General features: G+C 34.0%; 1 protein-coding gene and 2 long non-coding RNA genes across 3 annotated transcripts; 1 reads left to right on the top strand and 2 right to left on the bottom strand.

Moving 5' to 3' along the window:
- Window positions 1-5718: 5718 nt before the first annotated feature.
- Window positions 5719-20432, top strand: LOC145046840 (lysine-specific demethylase JMJ29-like). Its single transcript, XM_078995103.1, has 13 exons — window positions 5719-5973; window positions 6883-8132; window positions 8225-8346; window positions 8427-8520; window positions 8612-8744; window positions 8840-8903; window positions 8987-9698; window positions 9802-10131; window positions 10254-10610; window positions 10694-10766; window positions 10876-10961; window positions 19863-19982; window positions 20139-20432. The coding sequence occupies exons 2-13, from the start codon at window positions 6888-6890 to the stop codon at window positions 20229-20231; spliced, it is 3429 nt and encodes a 1142-aa protein (XP_078851229.1). The 5' UTR covers window positions 5719-5973; window positions 6883-6887; the 3' UTR covers window positions 20232-20432.
- LOC145046845 (uncharacterized) lies at window positions 17274-24230 on the bottom strand. The gene is made up of 2 exons (XR_013682077.1): window positions 23938-24230; window positions 17274-17651 (listed from the first exon to the last, which is right to left on the bottom strand). It is a non-coding gene; the product is annotated as an uncharacterized LOC145046845 (long non-coding RNA).
- Window positions 18061-19867, bottom strand: LOC145046849 (uncharacterized). Its single transcript, XR_013682078.1, has 2 exons — window positions 18781-19867; window positions 18061-18718 (listed from the first exon to the last, which is right to left on the bottom strand). It is a non-coding gene; the product is annotated as an uncharacterized LOC145046849 (long non-coding RNA).
- Window positions 24231-25347: the final 1117 nt, after the last annotated feature.

Genomic DNA, 25347 nt, shown 5'->3' with positions numbered 1-25347 from the left:
ATGAGTACGCGCAATGTACTCCTTTGTACGCCCAGTGTACTCATCTGTGACAATTCTCATTTATGGGTCAAACTTGACAATTTAGCAGAAGAAGAAGGGCTAAAAAATATACTCCAAATTCCTGGGTGTTACAATTCTCCCCCACTTGAATTAGATTTCGCCCTCGAAATCACTCCTTAACCACATATATTACAATCTCTGGAAGGCACCTACCTAATAAATCTCATACCACACCGAAAACTTCTTCCATGGACAACTAAACCCACACAAAACTCCCAAAATCAAAACTAATCCAACCACTCTAACGCTGATATGCTCAATCCCAATATCTGGAAACTCTAGTGGCTTGGCCCGCCGCCGGACCGCCTACTCCAATGATCACCATGATACTCGATCCTCGAATGTCAAACCCTGATAACTCACTGATCCTCTGACTCTGACGAGACTGAAACCCAAAATCGGCTACCACTCCCTCATACCAACCCTACTAAATGATCTAACTCTCGACCCAAGCACAGAAAGGTCCACACCTGACTAGGGATCATACACCCACTAACTGCTATCTGCACCCATCCGAAAGGAACCCCTAACACTTTGCCCTCAGAACAAAATAATAACCATGCTCGATCAGAAGTTTCCTTAGACATCACTCTTATAAGCCTCAGCTTTAGTCCCCATATCCCTTTTGACACCACACGAGGTCTGACCTCAACCCACACATTGAACCTTCATGGTTACCCATCCCATGATCCGACGTCTCACGGAATTCCCTCTCATATCATCTCTCTTTGCCCAGTGACGCACAAGTCACAAAGTTCTCTTTACTCCAAACGGATACTATACTCCCAAATAGAATTGTCTCATGTACCCCATGGTATATCTCGTACCAACGAATGGACCCTGCTCAGGTCTAAGATATCGGGTGACAGCAATAACCCCCCTCTTAACACAAAATTCACCTCTACATCCAAAACTCACATCGTGTACCTGACGCATCACCACATCCCAACTCATATTGGGAGTTTGGGGCTGCCCTAAATTTGGAATTACTCATTCCAACAAAACACCCATCACATAACTCATAACTCGCATCCTGCGCACAAACCACCTCCCTAAATCCCTTTGGTTGCGACAACCACAACTTAATTTGAAATATCGCGATTTCTGACAAGTACGGAGACCCCAGTCTCGCCCCTGGTTCGACCGCCAGGCTCCTAAAACTCAACCATTAGGGCTACCCAAGCCTAAAATTCTCATGTGTCGTGCTATGATCAAAGAGTATTCCCTCATAACCACCTCTTGCTGACTAGAGAATACTACAACTCCCTGTAGTATTACAACAACCTCCCTCTGATTAGCGATTACTACGACTCCCCGCAGCATCACCACACTGCATCCATTACTCATGCTTTGCGATCTAACATAAATAGATTCCCACACTCATCCAAATCATGCATCAATATTTCTGGCAACAACCTCCAGAACCAAAACACTTTTCCCTATTGCAATCCTCATTTCTAAATAATCTCATTTGATGCCATTGGCCGAAGGGCTCTCACTAGATCCATAGATGCTAGACACATCACTTGCCGTCTCCACTCAAGACTCAAAATTATCCAAAACCCAAGGCAGTAAACTCGGATACCTCGATGCACCACATCTCATCCACGTATCACCCAAAGATACCGTCCCTCCAATTCAGGGATACACTATCGCAACCTGCGAATCGCTAGATACCACACTCACCCACTGAGCTCTGCTAAGACACTAATCCATCTCCTTTCGCCCCAAAATTGGTGATAACTCTGATATCTTGCAACCTGGAACTAATCCTGTTCCCCCCTCTGAATCAATCCTTTGCACAGGGGCAGAATACCGCATCCTTCAACTCACGCAAGCATCACTCACACCTCCCTATCATGGTTTCTAGGTCTTTGACCTCCGACCGTAATATCCTCCTACGATCCTCAGCACCGGTCCAGACTACCCCCGATTCTGTTAACCCGCTGTTTCACCTTCCTCTGTTCCGGTCTCCACTATGGAACCACTATCCTCCTCCTCTTTCGAGGGAACTGAAAACATGTCTGTGCATCACTCAACATTGCCACTACCTCCACGAGCGGCCAACTCGTAGGTGCTTCCATACATCTGGTACAAGCTCTGTACTTACTACCAATAACCGAAGCATGTCGGTCATCCATTTACTCCACTTCCTCCCCTTACGGAGGACCCTCGCTCCTTCCGAAGCTACATACCTTTCCTTTCCAGGAAATCCACTCAACAACTCTTACCGCACCTGCATGTGCCATTGAGCTAAACCTCACTCTACACTATCCATATAGAGCAACTGCTGTCCTCGAACTTCCATATACTCTGAATCTGCTCGCAAGGACTCTCGGGTCCATGCACTACCTTCCATAAACATGATCAATACTTGGGGCCAGATCATATCGGTTACCATTTCCTGGCGACATATTCCTTCATTCTCTTCATACCGATCCACTAACACATACAGAGTCTTCAGCATGACTGGACCGCCTTACCAGGCCTTCAACCTATCTGGACCACTCTCAGAACCTTCAGCATGTCTGGACCGCCCTCCTGGGCCTTCAGCCTGTCCGAACCGTTCCCCGAGCCTTCGGTCTGACTGGTATGCCTTTCGATCTTCAGTCTGTCCGGACCGCTCAAAACTCTCTTACGTCATCCTGAACCATCCTTCCCGGGAATCTCTCTCGTATATACTATTCTAGCCCTCTTGGGGTGTAACGTCCCAAAAATCACGACTAAAATTTTCTTTTAAAACATTACTAAAACCATATTCATAAAAAAACCGTATCATAAATCATAACATAATTTCGTAGCATTAATTCGAAATACAAACTTATTATCAGAGTAAAACATCCCAGGCTAGCTGACTATGGTGTGTGCACTACAATCTTCCCGAGCTCCTCCTTTGAAAACTGAGTACCTGAAACCAAAAACTGAAACTGTAATCACGAAGCTTAGTGAGCTCCCCCAAACTACCCCATACCATACAATAACATATAAAGCACATACTGGGCCTTGCCCACTGCATCGGACTGAGGTTCGGACTAACTGGGGCCTTGCCCCTTGCATTGGACCGAAGTCCGGAGACTGACTGGGATCTTGTCCCCTGCATCGGACCGAAGTCCGGACTAACTGGGGCCTTGCCCCCTGCATCGGACCGAAGTCCGGACTAACTGGGGCCTTGCCCCTGCATCGGACCGAAGTCCGGAGACTGACTGGGACCTTGTCCCCTGCATCGGACCGAATTCCGGACTAACTGGGGCCTTGCCCCCTACATCGGACCGAAGTCTGGAAACTGACTGAGCATAACATATCAACTAGCATAAACATATATACTGCATACTACATCGGGCCGTAGCCCGGAACACATAACACATAACACATAGCACATAAATCCTGTCTGAGCCACGAAGGCATCAAACATACTAACTACTACATCGGATCGAAGTCCGGAAACTACTGCTAACTGAACGGGGCGACATTGTGGCCTTAGACCCGTTCCTACTGGAAGGAAAACTCACCTGAACTGCTGAATTCTGTTGGTAACCCTCAGACTGCTAACCAACCACCTTCTGAAACGCTGCTCCTCTAACTCTCCGAGCTACCAATAACAAAGCGATACTTATCTTGACAGACCTCTAAAAGTCAACTAACTCAACTCTGATCAAAGTCAAAGTCCTGGCCCAAGTCAACCTTCCATGTTGACCCTACTCGCCGAGTCAGCGTACTGACTCGCCGAGTTCACTGATTTCCGAGTTTTGTCCTGTCCAACTCACTGAGTCCCCACTCAACTCACTAAACTGAGCCTTGACTCGAAGGGTTTGGGGTTTCGCGACTTGACTCGCCGAGTCCAAGAATAGACTCGCCGAGTCCAAGGCAATCTTCAACAGACTCGCCGAGTTGTTCATCCAACTCGTCGAGTTCATCTTCGTCTTCATACTACTCGCCGAGTCCACTCAAAGGACTCGCCGAGTCTATTCAATCCTTAATCCATGCAGTGGCTTTTTGAGCCAAACAGGGCTTCCAACTCATAGATTCATACTTCTAAGGCCTATCCCTCACGTAAAGTGGCAAACTTTACGTGTAGATCAAGAGATCTAAGCTTAAAACAATCCAAACTAGGGTTTAAGACAAAGAGACTTCACTATCCACCCAAAAACAGATGCTTTATGACTTTCCAGGCCAAGATACACTCAGATCTGAAGTAGCAACTTCAGATCTAGGCTTCTAACTCAAAATAGTTCTTAAGCATGGCATAAAAGCTCCAAATCTCATAGCCAAGGTTGATCTATTAAACCAAAAGAGGGAAGGTAACGATTTATTACCGTAAATGCTTAGAAATGCTCCATCAACTCTGGATCCAAGGCCCCTTTCTTGCTCCACAATGACTATCCTCTCTCTCAAGCTCCAAAAAGCTTCACCAAGGGTTAGATCTTGCTCCAAAACGATTATAGCGGCTAGGGTTTATTATTCTGAGTGAAAGAGGCACTAAAGGAGCCTTAGGGAAGAGAATGAGGCGTTTAAATAAGCTCCAAGTCCCGGATTTAGGGTTTTCCTTGCCCAGACCAGACTCGCCGAGTCTCCTTGGCCGACTCGCCGAGTCGGTCGCTTACTCCTCGACCGGGACCCCGCTCGGACTCACCGAGTCCCTCCTTGGACTCGCCGAGTCTCTCCTTAAGATTGGGGTTTTCTTTCTTTTCTTGGCTTTCCAACTTTGGGTGTTACATACATATGATTGGTGTCAATGAAAGTTATGAAGCCTACTAGAGGTTTAATATAAAAACAAATTTGAAATACATAGATGTTGAGGATAAATTATGAAAACACAAATAATACGAGCTTAAAAGCAATAGGAAGAAGCTAAAATTGAAAAAAATGTGCTTATTTAATCAAAATGAAGTTAGTTTTGATGGTTCTATACCTAATATTACATACATGACAACCACATATTCACTTTTCTCATATATATATATATATATATATATATATATATATATATATATATATATATATATATATATAGGATGATATCAAATCCGATTTTTTTTACGTCAAATTCACAATGTGAATTTTTGAAATTTCACAACGTAAATCCGAATTCACACGGTGAATCTGAAAAATAATTTTCACATTCACAATGTGAATATATGAATTTAAATATTTTTGGATTTTTTTTTCGATAAAGAATAAGCTCTAGAAATTAAAAAAAAAAAATTGGTTTTTTGAAGAACCAATAATTATGGTTATCTATTGAACTTTTATATATATATATATATATATATATATATATATATATATATATATATATATATTAGGTTTTATGTTTTAAATGGGTAGGTGGACCTACAAATTTAATTAAATGATTTTTTATTAATTAAAAGTAATCAGAAATATAGAAAATAAATCAAAAATAAATTGAAAAGAACATTATAGTCATTTCATGTTTCGCAAGGGATGAAACATGGAATACTAAACTAACGAGGAATGAAACGTGTAACTTTTAACTAAACAAAAGATAGTCCGGATTAATTTTTAAAATTAGGAACTAAACGTATCTTTTACGCTACACGAGGTACTATTGGTGTAATTTACTAAAAAAAAACATGGTGCAGGCCAGTGGGAAGGAGAAAAAATGCTAGTGATATGGGTTGGAAAGGACGGACTCTACCATCGTCAATATGGACTTCCCCTCTCTGTATATATATCTCTATCAATAAATACAAAGATTACGACGAGAGAACTGGTTCTCTCTCTCTCTCTCTCTCTCTCCATGTGAGTTTCGTTTTTCATTTTTGACCTAACGCCTACCCCTTTTCCCAACAATCCTCTCTTCCAGACATCCGATCGAACTATTGTTTCTTCTATTGATGATTTTCCTTTTTTCGTGATTTCGATCGCTCAATTCTACTGGATTTTACGAATTCGGTGAGTGAATTTCATGGTTATTGTTTTAAGATTCGTCTAGCTAGAATTTGGTTCTCCTTTTTGGTATGTTTTCCAGATTATACTTAAATAAATGCGAGAAATTTTGTTCACACATTCGTTAGACAACACGTATAGGTGAAGAATCTGGAATTAATTGGATGGAGAAGGTGAGTGCAGGCTGAATTAGTATTGAAATTCTAGTGATTGAACGTATAAGTTGGGAGATCGTGTGTGAATTTATGTACATTGGAGCTAATGGATTTGTTGACTCGAGAAGTTGACTCGGGTCAACCATCATATTTTTAGGTTTAAAGCTCCTTCTCTGCGATTGCGTTTTCTATCATTCTTTGGAATGTGCTCTTTTTGTTCTTCCTTAGTTTGTAGTTGACCATTTTTTCTTGACGCATTTCTTTCTGAAAGAATCGAGAAACCACACCTAGAGTGATAATTTTGCTGGGCTTTCTCTAGAGAAGTTCATGATCCAGCTGACATGGATCAGAAACTAACTCGAAGACAATATTACCTGAAGCTTACACAAATTCATTATTGTTCATTCATAAAAACACACACACATTGACTTTTGTATGCATGTCAAATGAGATCACGAATCATGGCTAAAGTATTATACATCACATTGTTAATGAAGTTTTCTATAAAATATCAAGTCATGGCTCTAACAGAGCTCAAAACCACAAGGTGTCTGTCCCTGTTCAGATTTAGCATGAAGGGTCAATATATTATATCTCTAGGCCCAAGATATATTTTCTTGTTTTCTTATTCCCATGGGGTCTCTTTGTCTGATGATGCATGCATACAAAATTGATAGGGTTTTTCATTCATATGTTGGGTTAACCAGTGCTAAAGGTCATGTTTTTTCTAAATAGATCTCTATTATTTATGTGTTTGCAGTGAAGATGGAGACACTGATTCAAAAGGAAAATCAAGCAAGTAGATTTTCTGGTAAAGAAATGAATACAGGACAAAAAGCCTCAACCAGTGTTCTTAGGCGTGGAACAAAGAGAAAGGATCCACAGTTTGCGAGTTATAAGAGAAGGGGTGATCGGAAATTATTTTTAAAGAAAATGGCAGAAAATCCTAACCAGAAAGAAATGTTCACTACAGAAACTAACTACTCTAGTTATGAGATGATCAGGGCAAAGCACAACAGCTGTGGCAACATACATTTTTCTACTGATCCTGAAGAGAAAGACCCAAATTTGCAAACCAAGAAGGTCTTAACACCAAAAAGGAATAATCCAGTCAAGACAATGGAAATTCCTGGAGTTGAAGGCTTGTATGAGATACCAAAACGCTCAATAAGCAAGAAAATGGAGGTGGATGTTGAAAATGATGTCAGTGACTCTGATGAGGATTATAATGAGGAAGAAGATGATGATGATGATGATGACTCCACTCTGATTTCATCACTAAGGAGATCAAACCCTTCAAAATGTAAAAGAAATTGCAGAGCTTCAAATGAGAAACAAACCTCCAAGAAAGTTAAAGATGATTCAAACAGTCTGATTTCATCACTAAGGAGATCAAACCCTTCAAAATGTAAAAGAAATCAGGCTAAAGATTGCAGAGCTTCAACTGAAAAACCAACCTCCAAGAAAGTCAAAGATGATTCAAACAAGAAAGAAAAGTCCAACGAAAAGCAGGAGGAAAAGGAAGAGGAAATCATGGACACCAAACAAAATGATGTTAACAACACCCCACATCATGAACGAGTAATGAGAAATCGTCGTGCTGCTTCTTCTAGAAACAAAATTTTTGAAAATGGTTTTTTCTTTGGGGTGTGGGAAGATGAAGAAGATGATATAGTAGTAAAAGAAGAAGAAGATGATGATGATTTTGGTGATGATGATGATGATGATTATGTTGTTGATGATGAGGGTAATGAAGATGAAAATGTAATGTTGACACCAACACATCATCATGAATTGAAAGATGTCAAGACAAAAGAAACTTTGAAAAAAGTGAAATTAGAAAACGATATTGATTTCATTGAAGACAAAAAACAGATGTCTTTTGTGAAATCTACTTCTAGTAAAAGCAGTAGTTCTAGTGATACAATAACAAAAAGAAGAATGAGGGACACTGGAGATTGTAGCTCTGCTTCATCAGATCGCATTACAACTACTGCTGACAACATCAAGGTATAAACTATAAATACTCTCTTTGATTCTTGCTATACAAACATTTGGTATGTTTTTTTTTTCCTTATATTCATCTATAATGTACCAAACAGGAGCAGAAAAAAGGAAAGGAACAGTTGAAGTGTCATCAATGCAAGAGAAACGATAGAAAGTATGTTGTTCCATGCACCAAATGTTGTGAAACATTATACTGTATTCAGTGCATCAAACAATGGTAACTCCCCTTTTTTAAGTGTTAATCATTATTTTTCTATGTTGAATAGAGTTTTTCAATGGGTTTGTTTTTCTTGACAGGTATCCTGATTTGTCAGAAGAAGAGGTTGCAGAATTATGCCCTTTTTGTCGTGGAAACTGCAACTGCAACTTGTGCTTACACTCAAATATTAAGGTTTGATCTGTCTTCTGCAAATGGAAAAATGTCATTAAAAGATCATCTGTTCTAACAATCTTTTTCATTACACTTCCCAAAAAAACAACAGATGCCAAACATGAATCTCACAGATGATGAGAAGATTGAGCATCTTCACTATCTAATCAACTCACTCCTCCCGTTTCTGAAACAAATTCGTGAAGAGCAAATGGAGGAGATAACCATGGAAGCTTTTGTTCAAGGTTTTTATTTGAAAGGAAACCAGGATAACCTATTCTTTTCCATTTCACTGAAAGCTTTTATATAATTAACTGAAGATGATTCTTTCAATTTGCAGGGGTATCAGAGTCTTCAATTTCAGTAGACCAGACAAGCTGTTTAAATGAAGAACGTGTCTATTGGTAATCATCTATTAAATATAATATATATACTTTATGCATTGTGTAATCATATAACTAAATAAACATTTATTTCACTGAAACAGCAACCACTGTTCAACATCAATCACTGATTTTCATCGAAGCTGTCCAAAATGCTTATACGAGCTATGTCTTAACTGCTGTCACGAGATACGAAACAACAATCTTGTTGGTCAAAGAAAAGTTGACTTTGGGTACACTGATAAGGGTTTTGATTACATTCACGGGGGTGAACCTCTACAGGTTTCTTTCCATGAAAATCTACCAACTACCGAATCTAATTCCATGATCAAATGGGTAGCAGAAAATAATGGGAATATAATTTGTCCTCCAAAAGAAATGGGTGGATGCAATGAGAGTATGTTACAGCTCAAACGGATCTTACCAAAGGACTGGATTTCAAATTTAGAAGCAAAAGCAAAGCTTATATTGAACAAATTCAGACACAACCAACAAAATATCGTATCAAATACAAATTCTCTTATATTTCGTGCTGATTTATACATGAAAGCAGCCAACAGAAAAGAATCAGAATCAGATGATAACTACTTATATTGTCCTGCTTTTCAACAAGGCCTTAAGGGTGAAGAGCTGATTCGATTTCGTTACCATTGGAGTAAAGGTGAACCGATAATTGTGAAGAAGGTTTTAGAACAGACACCTGGTTTAAGCTGGGAGCCATTGGTGATGTGGCGTGCATTATGTGAACATGTGGATCCAAATGTCAGTTCCAAGATGTCACAAGTGAAGGCTATAGATTGCTTAGCTGGTTGTGAGGTAATTATCAAGAGTTAATGTCCAATAATATAATATAATGTTTGAAGAAAATTGCAGAGGATGAGAGTGTCCTAAGCTGTTGTAATTTAAATTAACATAACAGGTTGAAATCAGTACTAGGAGATTTTTCAAGGGTTATACAGAAGGAAGGCAATATGTGAATTCATGGCCAGAGATGCTAAAGCTGAAGGATTGGCCCCCATCTGATAAGTTTGAAGACCTTTTGCCACGTCATTGTGATGAATTCATAAGCATGTTGCCTTTCCAACTATATACTGATCCAAGAGCAGGTTTTCTGAATCTTGCTGTGAAATTACCACCAGGGGTATTAAAACCTGATTTGGGTCCAAAGACATATATTGCGTATGGAATGCTTCAAGAACTTGGAAGAGGGGATTCTGTTACTAAGCTTCATTGTGACATGTCAGATGCTGTATGTCTTACTTTCTTTTTCATTTTTACATATAATATAAAAAACAGCATATGAAGATTTATTCTATTCCTAGATTGCATGGCAAGCAAAGTGTAATAAATGATTCCATTCTTACATTGTAGGTGAATATTTTAACACACACAGCTGAAGTATCAATAAGTGATGCTCAAAAGCTTGCAATTAAAGAGTTAAAGAAAAGACACTGGTACCAGAATATAAGAGAGAACACCATGACAGTTTCTGAACATTCTGCAAATGAGGAAGAAAACTCTAATGAAATTCTCATAAGCACAAACAGAATGATTCAACCTAGTGGAGTTCCACTGGATAAAACCTCTCCAAAAGAAGAAGAAGAAGAAGAAGAAACAGGTAGTGCTCTCTGGGACATCTTTCGAAGACAAGACGTCCCAAAGTTACATGAATATTTATTGAAGTACTCAAAAGAATTTCGACATACATATTGTTGTCCTGTTGACCAGGTAAATCTACTTTCAAATTTCTATTTGTTATTATTATTATTTTTTCTATAATTCTTCAATTGTTTGACAAAAAACATTTGTAGGTTTATCACCCGATTCATGATCAAACATTTTACTTGACAATGGAGCATAAAAAGAGGCTAAAGCAGGAATATGGTTGGTATTTTCCTATTTTGCTTCTCATATATATATATATATATACACACACACACACACATGCCCATAAACTGCAACTCATGAATGAAATGATTGTCAATCTTTTTAGGTATAGAACCATGGACCTTTGAACAAAAGTTGGGAGAGGCAGTTTTTATTCCTGCTGGGTGTCCACACCAAGTGCGAAATCTCAAGGTAAATCCACTCCCTTCCTCTCTCTCTCTCTCTCTCTCACACACACACACACACACATACATTAGAATCTTTTGTCATTGTTTGTGCCGAAAGTGAATGCTTTTTAGCATAAGGAATGTAGTGCCACTATGAAAGTATGTGTAAAACCTTAAGCCCATTAGTTATAGGCTAGCCCAATAACCTTTTGATCAACCTAAAACCACGGTGAAAGGTGTTTCTAGCCCACAACATAGGGCCTATTAAGGAGTTCATGATTCTTAAGGTTGGATGGATTGTTACAAACTTGAAACTAATGTGAAAGTTATTAGGAGCCCACGACTTGTTAAGGCTTATAAGGGCTTACAAGTCTTACGTATGGCTCATGTGATACCATTTTCTAATACGAGACCATTTTGTAAGGCTTTGCGCTTTGATACCATCTTCTAACACACACAACATGTAAAGTAGTAGATGGCCCAATAGCCTTTGGATCAACTTTAAACCATGGTGAAAGTTATAGATAGCGCACAACTTAAAGCTTATAAGAGACTTGTAGTTCTTACTTTCTACCCATGGGGGACAAGTTATTACAATTAATACATCATGATCCACAAAAACTATAGACATGTCAAAACAACAAATTCAATGCCAAAGAGTATATAGCTAAGTAGATGTAACGCTATTAAGTCCTTAGAATACAACATACAATTAGGCTTTTAGTTGGTTGTTTTTGCAAGTATCCAAAGACCTCCTTAGTGTACATTTAGTGTACAAGTTCATAAAAAACAAATTTCTACCCTCTTACAAAGTACTTGATTTTTCTCTTGCAAGTTTGAATCGATGGTAGAACAATTGCCATTAATGATAAAGTTTAGGTTTGACAATTGCCATTAATGATAAGGTTTAGGTTTGACATATATCTTGGATATGAAATTACAATGGGTGGAGCATCCACATGAAAGTATTATTTGGTTAATGGGAGGAACCATCTTTTCATGACTTTCTCTATTGAGTTATTCTTTCTATATTAAGATCGTTTTTGGCGCGAATAAGCTAACTTGTTTATTGAGCTTAATGCAATGAAATGTTTAATGAAACAACTAAAATAGCTTATAAGCTAGTTTTAGAAAAATAATATTTGAGATAGTTTATTGATAAACTTATGGGTGTTTCTCATAACTTTTCTACCCTTAATTAAATAAATCTAACATTTGTAACCTTGTGCTAGTTTTTAATATAAAAAAAAATCATAAACGAATTTGAACAATATTGTCGACTATTCAAATTCAATACCATTAAAAAACTGCAGAGATAAAAGACAAATTTGTCATTTTTATCATTTACTAAAAGCGTATATCGAACACAATATCGATATAAACTATGCTTAATGGCGTTTATTTTTTATTTATTTATTTATTTTTTACTTTTTACGACTATCTTTTTCAAAAAGTTAATTAAAAGCGCCAAACTTTATCATATTTTATGCACTTCAAGTTTTTTTTGAAAAACATTATGTGTTTGTGCAATATGCATTCATGTATGATGTTGATTTTTTTCCGGGCTTTATTTAAAAAAAAACAAAAAATGTCAAAGTGTATCATTATTTTATGCTCTAAAGTGTGGTATACATATTGATATATAAAAAAAAAGTAAACTTTTTCTTTGAAAATATTGTCTTTTTAGCTTTGTTTACTAATGAAATAGTGCTTTATTTTTTTCAACATTTCTCTCTCTCTCTCTCTCTCTCTATATATATATATATATATATATATATATATATATATATATATATATATATATATATATATATATATAAAATTTATTGTGTGCTAGAATGCAGGAATTTAGTAATTATTTAATTAAATAAAGATAGATATTAATTTTTTTTAAACGACAAATCTAACTTACTCTTAAACTAATCCTTAAATCCATCTATGTCCACAACGAGACTTGAACCCTCAACCTCAAGGAGGGAGATCAACACCGGATACCGCTGGGCTACAAGCCCTCTGGTAGATAGATATTAGATAATTTTTATAATTGTATATATATTAAATGACATCCATAATTATAATTCTTTTTTTATAGAAACTAATTAAATTCGTTATTAATATCAGTAATAATATGCTTTAAGAAAGCATTCACATTTAGGTTTTTCATGTATGGGTTCATATTTTGTTTATGGAATCACTTGCTTAAAATACAACAAGGTTGCATGAAATATAAAGAATATTCTACTAGAATACATTCTCATTCTATTAGAATATATTCTCATTCTAAAATAATATCTTATTTTACTAGAATAAACTCTCGTTTTCCATGTTCTAAGCAACTTTGTTGCATTTTAAGTAAGTGGGTCATGAAAGAAAATACAAACCTATAAATGAAAAACTAGATGTGAATTTATTCTGAAAGAATATTATTATTGACAAACATAAAAACCATTGTTTAAGCAACTTAAATCTACACATCAAAGTGATGTAGTTTTGCTTAATTTTTTTGCCCTCTTCTTGATATTGTTTCATAGAGTATAACATTAGTTTTTAATTGTATATTTAAATGTCTTTTTGTTGTTTTATATTTGCGATATATATCCATTAGTGTTTATCAAATATGTCTTGTAAAAATTAGTTTTTCAGCTAGTCTATCAACCATAACCAAAGTTAAAGAAAACATCTATATAACTTGTTTGATTAAGTCTTGTTCTCAATAAAAAAGAAACATTGCCTTGGACATCATGGATGTCATTCAGAGGAACAAAGGTGATAAAGAAAGCAAGAGTTTGAATGTTAAGACATCCATATAGACTATTTTATGGAATCTTTTGAAACTCCTCACTAGTTAATTTCTTGCTCCCACAAATCAAATGAAAATGTATGGAGATTAACGTATAAAATGGAAACATATGGAGAAGAATATACAAAGAAAAAGCCATGTTTGTTTATGATATTGATAACACATCCAAGTGTATCATGGTGACATAAAAGAAGCTCATGAGCTATCATGAGTCATGAGTTATCCAAGATAAGGTTCGACATAAGCTCATGAAGAGCGAGTGTATGATGAAAATGCCATTAATGGTGAACAAGATGGTGTACCGAATGAAGAGTGGTTATTATAATAAAGGATGAGGATGAGGACATCGATGGGTTGACAATATGTTGTGGTTATAACATTTAACATCGAAGAAGAAGCAATATGATGTAGAACAAGTTAACAAGTTCATGGACCATGCACACTTTAAATGAGCCTAACTATCAACCCATTAGTTATAGATCCCCCGAATTTTTCATGGAAACGTGTTGATAGGATGAACATCATGTCATCATCATAGGCAACTATTTGCCTACATTTAGGGCTTCGTAGTTTAGCATTTTTGGTTTTTGTTGAGGTTTATGATTTTTATTTGTTTTTTTTACAGAACACATAATTTCTTCGATTATTGTCGATCACATGGTATTTTAAATAATAATTGTTTATGAATTTTCAAAATTTGCTTATTATCATGTAATAATGTGCGCACACAAAGTGTGCTTTGACTTCTATGTCATGTTCAAAATGATTACCTTGAGACATCATATTTAGATCGCCAAATAACAAGATTGTGGATGCGGTGGAGGAAGTTTGATGAATCTCTAACAACATTACCTCAATCCAATCCATGAAATGGGCTAATGGGAGGCAACGAAGCCCTTATCCCCTATCCGAGGGTATTACTTTTGTAAATGACCTCTGACATAAAAAACTAAAATAAATAAGCAAATGAAAAATAGTATTGTGAGCACCGAATGATCTCCGACAAATGAAATGTCAAATTGTGAAAGCAGATACTAGAAGTCAAATGGGAAGCAAAATCTAAAGGCATGTTGATTGTAAGAAGAGGTCGAGTAAAATTATAAAACTAAGCAATACACCCAACATAAGAAAGCTAATCCATAAACTTCCACCTTGATAAATTCCACTCATAAGGATCTTGTGATAGCAAGAATAGAAACAAGGAGTATGTATATCAGTGTATAGAGGTGCACAATAAGGAGATGGAAAAGAGACTTGTGTATAAGAAGTGAATATGGGACCGTACACCTTAATACACACCGACATTCATATGTTAACCACTCCATATTATTATGAGAGATGTAAATTGAAGAACATCAATGTTAAATGGATGTATGCTCGGAGGGGGATATGTGCTTACGAAGCCGATCCACTGTTTTTTTTTTTTCAATTGAGATGTTGAATTGGGCGGTTGACGAGCAAACAAAGCAAAAGAAGAAAGGGTTGTGGCAAACTAAGAATCAGAAGTCTTTTTTTAGAATTGTAAAATCTATTTATCACAATTAGACCCGGCACTTGATACACAATATGAACACGACACGTGTTTTTTGTGTATGACTTTTAGAAATTCCTGTTATTTGGTGATCTAAATATGAAAAATTGTTTTTTTTTTTCAAAAGAAAATTTATTTTTTCCACAATAAAAAGTTTCATAGACTTTTAATGTTTTTAGAAATTGTTCTCTTTCTTGATTTTGGTGTCGTGTAACATCATGTGAGTTGACTATAGCCTATATCGATTTTAGTAAAATTTATTTTTTCTATGTCGAATTAATAAAAATATAGTAAATTGCAAAATTAGTCCTTGTGGTTTACCAAAAAGTACAGTTTAAGATTATTTTTATACGCATAGTTAGTCAAAAATTGAAAATATCATGTAGTCTCTGAAATTTGAATGCCTTGAAATGACTATTTTGTCCTGATTTTCTTTTATTTATTTAAATATTTTTATAATTAAAAACTAAAAATAAAACTCTTAATAACCTACTCCACCCATCTATTTATCTTTTAAGATACTCTCTCTCTCTCTCTCTCTGAACCGCTGTTGGTCACCTGCTGATCACTGTCAACCATCGCTTGATCCACCTCTGTCTATATCTATTTTTGTCCACCTCCATTCACCTCCCTCAAGTTTCATCACAACCTACCTCTATATAGATCCATCAAAACCCATCGTTGTCTACCACCTACTTAAAACAAATCCACAAAATCGGTGAAAAAACTCTATTTAGTAAATGACGATGATAGGTTAGCCCTTCGAACTAAGATCTCGAATAGAGGTGGAGAGAGGTTCACATCATAATGTGTTTCTTCTCCGGTAAAGTCGTTGCCAAATAATGCTAGGGTTCCGACATTCGTCAAGTTATAGTGCCACTATCTACCTCGTGTTACAACGTCGGATTTCCATATCCATATCTGGCGACGAATCGGAGTTCTAGATCCGACAAAGAATCGCCAACGTTCTAGCAGTGGCGGTATTTGTAGATCTGCCGACATCCATCCTTGATGGTGCTGGTGAAGGTGGTTGGAGTAGGTGACGTCTTCGATAGTTTCCGTCGTTGAGAGTGGTTCCCGACGAGTATGGAGGTGGTTTCCGGCAAGACAGTGTTTGAACGATAACTAATGACGGTGATGCTCAAACATGTGAGAAAAGATAGAGAGAAAAGGAGTTGGTATCTTAAAGAGAATGGGTTGGTGGGGTTATCAAGAGATTTATTTTTATTTTTTTTAATTATAAAAATATTTAGAGTAAATAAAAGAAAATGAAAAAGGAAACTAGAAGGGCAAAATAATATTTTCAAGTAGTGCTGCAAAATTCGACCCAACCCAATAACTCAACCCAAAATTAACGGGTTTAGTTGAGATTTAAAACCTATTTAAGTTAAATGGGTCAACCCATTTAACTCATTTAATTAAATAGGATGAGATGTGTAAAAATTATCAACCTGTTTTCAATCCGCTAACCCATTTAGTTTTGATATATATTTAATTTAACAATTATTTGAATATTATTATGAATTATTAATTTATAAATTATAATATTATACTGTCATTTATCTTTAAAAAAATTCAATCATAATTATCATTCTTTTTCTTAGCACTGATAATATTAGTCACTCTTCAAAATCATTTCAAAATTAAATATTTTTAATGTTATTTGGCCAATTTATATTTATTTTTGAATTAGCATTGTGTTTTTGTTATACTTTGAAACCTTATTTACGTTTGGAACTAATTTAAATGATATAATTTTTAGCTATTTTTTTTATTTTAAATGCGTTAATCCAAGTTTAACCAATTTATGTAATAGGTTGGGTTGGGAACTACATAAACATGTCAATCCGGAATTTAATTTCAAATTTTTTTATTTCAAATTTTTTATCTAAATTTTTTTAATTTCAAATTTTTTTAATTTAAAATTTTTTTTATTTATGATTAACATGACAAAAATATTCGGAATTTAATTTCAAATTTTTTATCTAAATTTGTTGTGTATGACATAAAATAAAAATCCTTTATCATATAATTGAAATCCTGAGTTCAATTGTCGATCTACATCTACATCTACATCTAGTAGTTGTGTACACTTGCGGGTTGTGTACATTCTTGATTGACTTATTGATTTTTTTTTTTCGTAAATTGACTGTTTTTTTAATGGACTAATTGAAATCCAACCATCAAAGTTCAATAAATTGGTTTAAACCGTCTGGTTCGATTCGAATCAGTTTTTAACCGCTATCGTCCCCACTGGTTCAATCGGATGGTTCAAATCAATTTTTAAAACACCACTTCCATCATCGTCTCTCTATCTCTGGTTCAAATCAGTTTTTAAAACACTACTTCCATCCTCGTCTCTCTATCTCACTATCTCACGCCACCTGCTTTGCAAAATAATCAACCAACTTTGATTTGTTATAAATCATCCAAACAAACAAATATTTAAAAAAAAATAATAATAAAGATATCCAACGCAAAAATAGTGAGGTAGGTAAGGTAAGGTGAAAAGATAAAAACAAACAGTATGAACCTTTCGAGTTAAAAAATATCCAAACAAGTACTTGTGTTATATATTCAGTTGGGGATGTGTTTAAAAAATTATTTAAATAAATTAAAAAATAAAGGGAAAAAAATATTTTTTAGATAGGGTAAATTACACCAATCGTCCCTTGTGTATATGCCGAAAAACACGTTCAGTCCCTATTTTCAAAAATTAACTCGGACCGTTCCTCGTTTGGCTTAAACTTGCACGGTTAATCCCTTGTTAGTTTAAATTTGCACGATTCATCCTTTGCCTCACATAAAATGACTATATTGCCCTTGTTTTTATTTTGTATTAATAAGAGAAACAAAAAATAAACTTTAATCGTATATTTTTACATATATTAATAATTTCTAAACATTTACCTATCACCCCCACCCTATTTACCAAGAAATACCCAAACTTTCCGATCCCACTGTTCCCCATCCCTCGCCTCCCTTTGAAACTAAAATCCGGCCACCGGAGATACAACGACCACCGGAAACCCGCTTGATCGCCGCTATGGACTACCACCTCATTTTCCTTCCTATGTTCATGTCGGAAATAACATCACCACCGACGATTATTGATTTAACACATCCACCATCGACCTTCTTCCTCCTCCTTCTCATGATTTTTCCAATACCAAAATCTCCACCACATTCCGCCCAATCTTCTCCGGATACTTAGATTTATGCTCTTTCGTATACCCAATTCCACTGCTAGAAATCACCACTTTCTCCACCATCTTCTCCTCCATCTCCGCCATCCAGTACACCACAAACCTCTGTAACTAATTATATACACCAAAATTCCATTAACCCTTAATTTCTTCATTCTATTACACACAAACAAACACACACTTCACGTGAAACACCTCTGTAAGCTCTGTCCTTATCAAGTATGATTTGGTGAAAAACACCAGATCTGGTATAGTGAAATCGTGTGTCAATAGAGATACGTGCAATATGAATTACCACTTGAGTTACCTTCGTAGCCATGGATGAGAATGAGGTTTAGTTTGTTCCAGTGGTGGCGGGTTTCCGCTCATATGTGGTTGCCCTCTCCCTTTTCTTCTTCTCCGATAAGCTTCTTTTGTCCCCATTTTAGATCATCTTGCCTTTCTTCTCCGACGATATGGGTCCCAAATCGAAACAAAATATCAGTATATAAGTCGTTCCTCTCTAACCCCCGTGACCTAAACGGGTAAAACCTAGTAGAAAGTTGCAGATTAACCCTCGCATCTTCATCGTTTCTGGTTTCAAGTTGTAGATTTGTTAAGTTGCAGGACTTCTGGTTTCAAACAATTGATTTTTTTTTTTTTCTGGTTTCTTCTTCAAGTGATGACGATCGGTGTTGGTGGTGATGATAGACGGTGGAGATGAGATGGAATGAAGAAGAATATAGGGGAAGAGATGGGTTATGAAGGTGTTTAGGTTTAGGGTCTATTTTTTTTTTTTTAAAAGGCAATAAATAATTATTTTTATAATAAATAAATAATAAATAACAAATAAATAGAAAATAAATCAAAAAAATAAATAAATAAGGGTAAAATGGTTTTTTTATATGCGGATGGACTAACCGTGCAAGAAAAAACACACTCAGGGATGGTCCGAGTTAATTTTTAAAAATAGGGATTGAACGTGTTTTTTGGCATATGCACGAGGGACGATTGGAGTAATTTACCCTTTTAGATAAGACTGGATAAAAACAAAAAGTAGAAACCTTTCGAATTAAAAAAATAAGTTAGGAATCAAATATACAAATTATCCTAAATCATAGGGACCATTCGTGTAATTTACTTCGGATTTCAAATTTCAATTTAAATCATCTAAAGGATAACGTATAGAATCCCCAAAAATCCGTTAGGATTGACACCTACAATTACTGTACTAGTAGCTTCACACAAACGACAGGTTGTAAAGGCCAGGCACACAAAACTAGACACCAATTTAGTTTTTTTTTTTTTTTTTTTTTTTTTTTTTTTAATTTTTATAATCCTTCAATTATTGAATTGGACGTACGTACATATATCGTTTTTAAAATCATAATATAACATTTTTTGTTACAGTCATGTACGAAAGTCGCCGTGGATTTCGTTTCTCCGGAGAATATACAAGAGTGCATCCGACTAACACAGGAGTTCCGTAAGCTGCCCATTAATCACAAAGCTAGAGAAGACAAACTAGAGGTATACATTATTATTATTATTATTATTATTATTTATTTATTTATGTTATATAAAAAAATTTAATTCTTTTTTATGTGACATGAAATGAAGTCGTGAAACTTTGACAGCTTTCTTTTTAGTTTATAGCATTTTAAAGCATATATGTTTGTGTTGAAGGTAAAGAAAATGATCCTGCACGCTATGCGTCAAGCCATTGCTGATTTTGAGGAATTAACGACTAGCCAGAAGTCAGAAGTCTTAGGAGAATAATAAGTATTTTTAGTAGTAGAACAAATACAGCAAATGTTCTAACAACATACATACTTGGCTTCCTAGACTTTATGCTTCTGTTTGTGGTGGTGTTATCTCGAAATGACTAGATTTCGAGGTTAGGAATAGAAACTATAGTTAATAGTAATACAAGTAACAATAAAGGGTCGCTTTTGATATATTCAAAATTGCTTTCGTGTTTGTCATCAGACCAAAGAAAATGAAAACAACTCTCCAAACTCAAACCGAATCAAGTATAGAAAACACTCACATAACTACAATTTAATTATTTTCAAGTCCTAACTGTTAATAAACTCGACTTTCGCTTCTAGCAAATCAACTTTCACTTTGCGTTGGACCATTCAATACTTTAAGATCTTCCTTTGCTACTTTTTAATTTTATAATATAAATATAAATAAACATATAGTATTTATTATTTAAACGGGTTGGCTATGATATAAATAATAACTAATATATTTAATTACACGAATTGAAAATCTCAACGTAATCCCTACCCTATTGTACACTTGGCAAAACATGATATGACACGATATTAGCAGGTTAGGATCAGAAACTTCGACACGTTTATGTAAACGGGTTGACACGACACGACACGGTAATTAAACGGGAAGGATTAAGGTCTAGACTTTCGACTCGAATATGACCCGTTTAATTATATATTATTTATTATAATTTTCATATTTTCATAAATATATTATATGTTATAAACTTATAGTGAGCCAAACTCAAGAATTACAAGTAATACTCAAATTTTTAAAATTACTTAATTTTAATCATCTTCACCACCTATCTCTTTGCTTCCTAACTTTAACTCTTTTCATTTTTCTTTCTTAACTTACTATAAAATTTTTCACTCCATCTCACAACTCCAGTGTTTCAATTTTTCATTTTTACCTCCACAACTCTACTTTCCAATCTTTAAAATATTTCAACCCAACATGACACAACATATTTACAAGGTTTAAACCTTAACTCGAAACCAACATGAAACCGACACAAAAATAAACGGGTTGACATGACACGATAATTAAACGGATCGGGTTAAGATCAAGCCCTTTCAACCCGTTTAATGTCTTGACACAACATGAATCCGACACGACACGACACGTTTACCAGGTCTACTCTATTGCTTCCAAATAACAACAATTTATTTGATAATCTTGTCAAAAATTCTAAATACGTGCAAATACCAACTCTGGCGTATGGCTACAACTTTTTGTTATGATATTCATAATTTGTTTGAACCCGTTTGTATTAAGCATTGATCATAATTTTAGTTAATTAAATGATAAAGTGCATCAAATAAATGGTCCACACAAAATCAGGTCCACAGCCCATTACGTGGAAGCTTAAATAAAAAAGTACTATCAATATTTTTTACTACCTCGAAGAGAAAATACAAAAATGGTCCATGTGGTACAGAGAAAATACAAAAATGATCCATCTTAAATGATATCTTTGTCTACTACGAAACTTAAACCTTAATCACTCAAAAGAAATGACACCTTTGTAAACACTTGATATCTCTTAGGATCAAGTCATTTAGTTATATCTTCAAATAAATTAAATGTAGTTTAAGATTTAATATTATTTTTAACTATTGTTATATCTTCAAAATGTTAATAAACTTTAAAAGTTTACTAAACTTTTAAAGTTTATTAACATTTTGATTTGTATTTTAAATTTAGTATCATATTTAAATTACAAATTACGTATTGTATTAATAGTTAGTTTCAAATGAATATGACCGAAGTATATTGATGTCTATTATAGAAGACATAAATATTTAATTGATGTTCGAAGTTCACGATCTTTTATTTTTGTTGAAAAAATTAACAAAACAAATAAGTTTACAACTATTAAACATAAACGATAATCGCTTACTCATTGGAACCTAAAACCCAAAATAAAACCATAAAGAAAATCAAACATGTAAAACAACAAAAAAGCTTGGAACAAACGTTTTTAGTTTGTTTTTTGTTTAGTTTGATTTTTGTTTTAAACAAAAAACAAACCGATCAAACCTCATTCAAGCCATATCACCTAGGTGGTGTAGAATGAGTTGTGTGATTTAAATCAAGTAAATAAGGGTTTGCAAAATGGCCTAGTATCCTCATAGATTAATGGCCTAAGAGGTTAAATCATACCAGTAAAAACATGTGTTATGTGAGAATTTAGGATGCCAATCGATGGAGCGAACGACAAGACCACGAAATGAAATTGAGAAGAAACTGAATTTTGAATTCATGTTCATGTTTTTGTCTAGTGAAAAAAAAACAATGCGATGTCGTGTTTAAAATTCATCACGAAATTGACACAATATAGCATGTTTTTGTCGTATTTTTGGTATTATGTATCATTAAATATTAATAATATAAAATAATGGTTATTTTGTTGCGTTTTTCATGTTTAAATTGATGTTACTGAAAAAAATTGTCGTGTTCGTGATACATAAAACTTTGTCATGTGGTACCATATCAGACAAAAACAAGTCACGATTACCTGATTCGAGAGACCACACGTTGATGTAAATCAAGATATAATCCATCTTGAGAGAATGCTCAAAAAGCTTAACAAGCTAAAAAGATAAATCATACCTATTATGACAACTTACATCACACCGAGACCAAAGATTGTTCAAATATAGTTAATTCCGAAACACTAACAATTTAGTGATTATGCCAAAGTCACCTCCCCTTAAGTATTCTAGTTTCTACCCGACATATGATCTTAGACTTGTTAATAATAATAATAAATTATGCAACAACATGTGTTAAAACTATATAAAGTATATCTTTTTACACCATTTCTAACATGTAACATCATTTTTTCACAACGATGGAGCACTACTTTTTGCAAACTTAAATTATCTCAGGCCTATTATATCAAAATAATATTTCAAATATATATATATATATATATATATATATATATATATATATATAAACTTTAACAAAACTTGTGATATATCTTTTTATTACTATAATTCATAAATCATATCATAAGTTTGAAATATGTAAACACTATATCAAAATAAAAATAATAGAAATTAAAACATTAAATATATAAATGAATTATACTATAAATTTGTATCATTTGAATAGATAAATAAGGGTTCATTTTGAGTAATTAAGATGTAAAATTTTATAATGAATTCAATAATATTAGGGTTAGTTTTAAGTGGTTGAGATGTGAAATATCATAATGATTTAACTTGATTTTTTAGAGTTATTTATAATTCTATAATGAATTCAATAATGTTAAGTTAAAGGGTTGAAATATAAAATTTCATTGCTCCTTAACTTGATATTTTTAGATTATTTATAATTTTATAATGAATTCAATAATGTTAGGGTTAGTTTTTAAGTGGTTGATATTAGGAATTTCATAATCATTTAACTTGATTTTCTTAGGGTTATTTATTATGATATAATAAATAACCCAAAATAAGATAGAATGAATATTATTCATGATCTAACTTATTTAAGAATTACAAAGTTAAAGATCCAACTATTTCATAGATCTAGTTTTCAAAAGCAATAATACTAATCCAATAACTTTTAATATTAATCTTATAAATCAAAAATAACTTTTAATATTAATCTTATAAATCAATATTATCAAAAAGATAATAACTAAACCTCAATAGAAATCAAATTGATCATCAAAAATATAATAACTAACCTTTTTACAAACCCCAAAATAAGAATATTTGGTACTAATTCTTCCTCCTTTGTTTCAAACGTCAATCCTTAAAAATTCTTGATGACAAACTTCTAGATCTCACGCAGCTCTTCTTTTTCTTCGTTTCCTCTCTCATCTTTTTGGCTATTTTCAAACGTCGATGGTGGTGGGATTGGGATTATTTATAAAGGGAATAGGGGATGAATTTAGGGCTTCCATGACGGATGTTAAGTTTACGGAAATACCCTTTGTTGATTGTAGGCCACGTATCAATGTAGTTCCAGGAAAAGGTGATTCGGTGAAATCCTTTGATTTCGGATGGGATAAGACAAGATATTATATAAATTACTATAGTTACGTATTTTTTATTTTTAAAAGAATTTTCATCTTTTAATATATATATATATATATATATATATATATATATATATATATATATATATATATATATATATATATATATATTAGCCGTTACTCACGACAAACGATAAGTGCGATTTTTTTTCGTCAAAAATCAATTTCTTGAATCAATTATTTATTTTATGCAAATAATTTATTACATCTAAATAGTTATCACTAAAAGTCATGTTAGCAGAAACGAAATCAATTAAAAGTAAAAATTAAAAGTTTGGATTATTTACAAATATACATGAAAACATGTTTAATTGTATATTATTAATCGTGTAATACTTTTTTATATATCACATTTGATGTATAGACTTCAATGTCGTTATTAATCATGCAAAGCAGCGGGTGCCGAATACCTTGTTTTGTCAATTAGTTTTTTTTTCGGCAAAGTTTATTTAAAATCTGAATTTTGATGATCGAAATGTATATTTTATTTTTTAGAAAATATATTTTAATGTGAGATGGAGTTGGACGGCGAATACAGTGGCGATGATACTACACTTTCGAAAAATTGTTTCTTATTTTTTCGAGATTCTTAAAATTGTGAACCTGATTGTAGGATCCTATGATCTCACGTAAATTGATCCCGACTTACTTGGGTCGTTTTTCGTTTTAGTGATTAAATGATGTATTAAAAATGTATTTCTTATATTTTACAATATTTATTGTTCACTTGATGGATGAATACGTATTTTTTATGTTTTAAATTGCTTTTGGTAGAGTTCTACGATTCGATTCGATTTTACGATCACGATCTTGCAAAACGAAAAACGATTCCATATAAGATCCCTGTCTTAACAACCTTGATTTGTTGTTTTGGGTGAAAAATAAATTCATTACGCTTTAGGTTAAAAATAAAGTATGTTGTTATTTTTAGTTAAAAATAAAAATACATTATCATTTTGGATAAAAAAATAACATTACATTGCCAATATATGTTGAAAAATAGAAAGTACATATATATTTATGTAAAAAAGAAATCAAATACATATGAACATCACT

This window comes from Lactuca saligna, chromosome 1 (assembly GCF_052625555.1).
Source record: "Lactuca saligna cultivar CGN05327 chromosome 1, ASM5262555v1, whole genome shotgun sequence".
Classification (NCBI taxonomy): Eukaryota; Viridiplantae; Streptophyta; class Magnoliopsida; order Asterales; family Asteraceae; genus Lactuca; species Lactuca saligna.
This window is presented reverse-complemented; position numbering and strand designations above follow the sequence as displayed.

Coding starts and splice junctions, on each gene's coding strand:
- LOC145046840 (XM_078995103.1), top strand. CDS start 6,888: ATGGAGACACTGATTCAAAAGGAAAATCAAGCAAGTAGATTTTCTGGT. Junction 10,132..10,253: donor ATTGTGACATGTCAGATGCT/GTATGTCTTACT, acceptor CTTACATTGTAG/GTGAATATTTTAACACACAC. Junction 10,611..10,693: donor ATTGTTGTCCTGTTGACCAG/GTAAATCTACTT, acceptor AAACATTTGTAG/GTTTATCACCCGATTCATGA.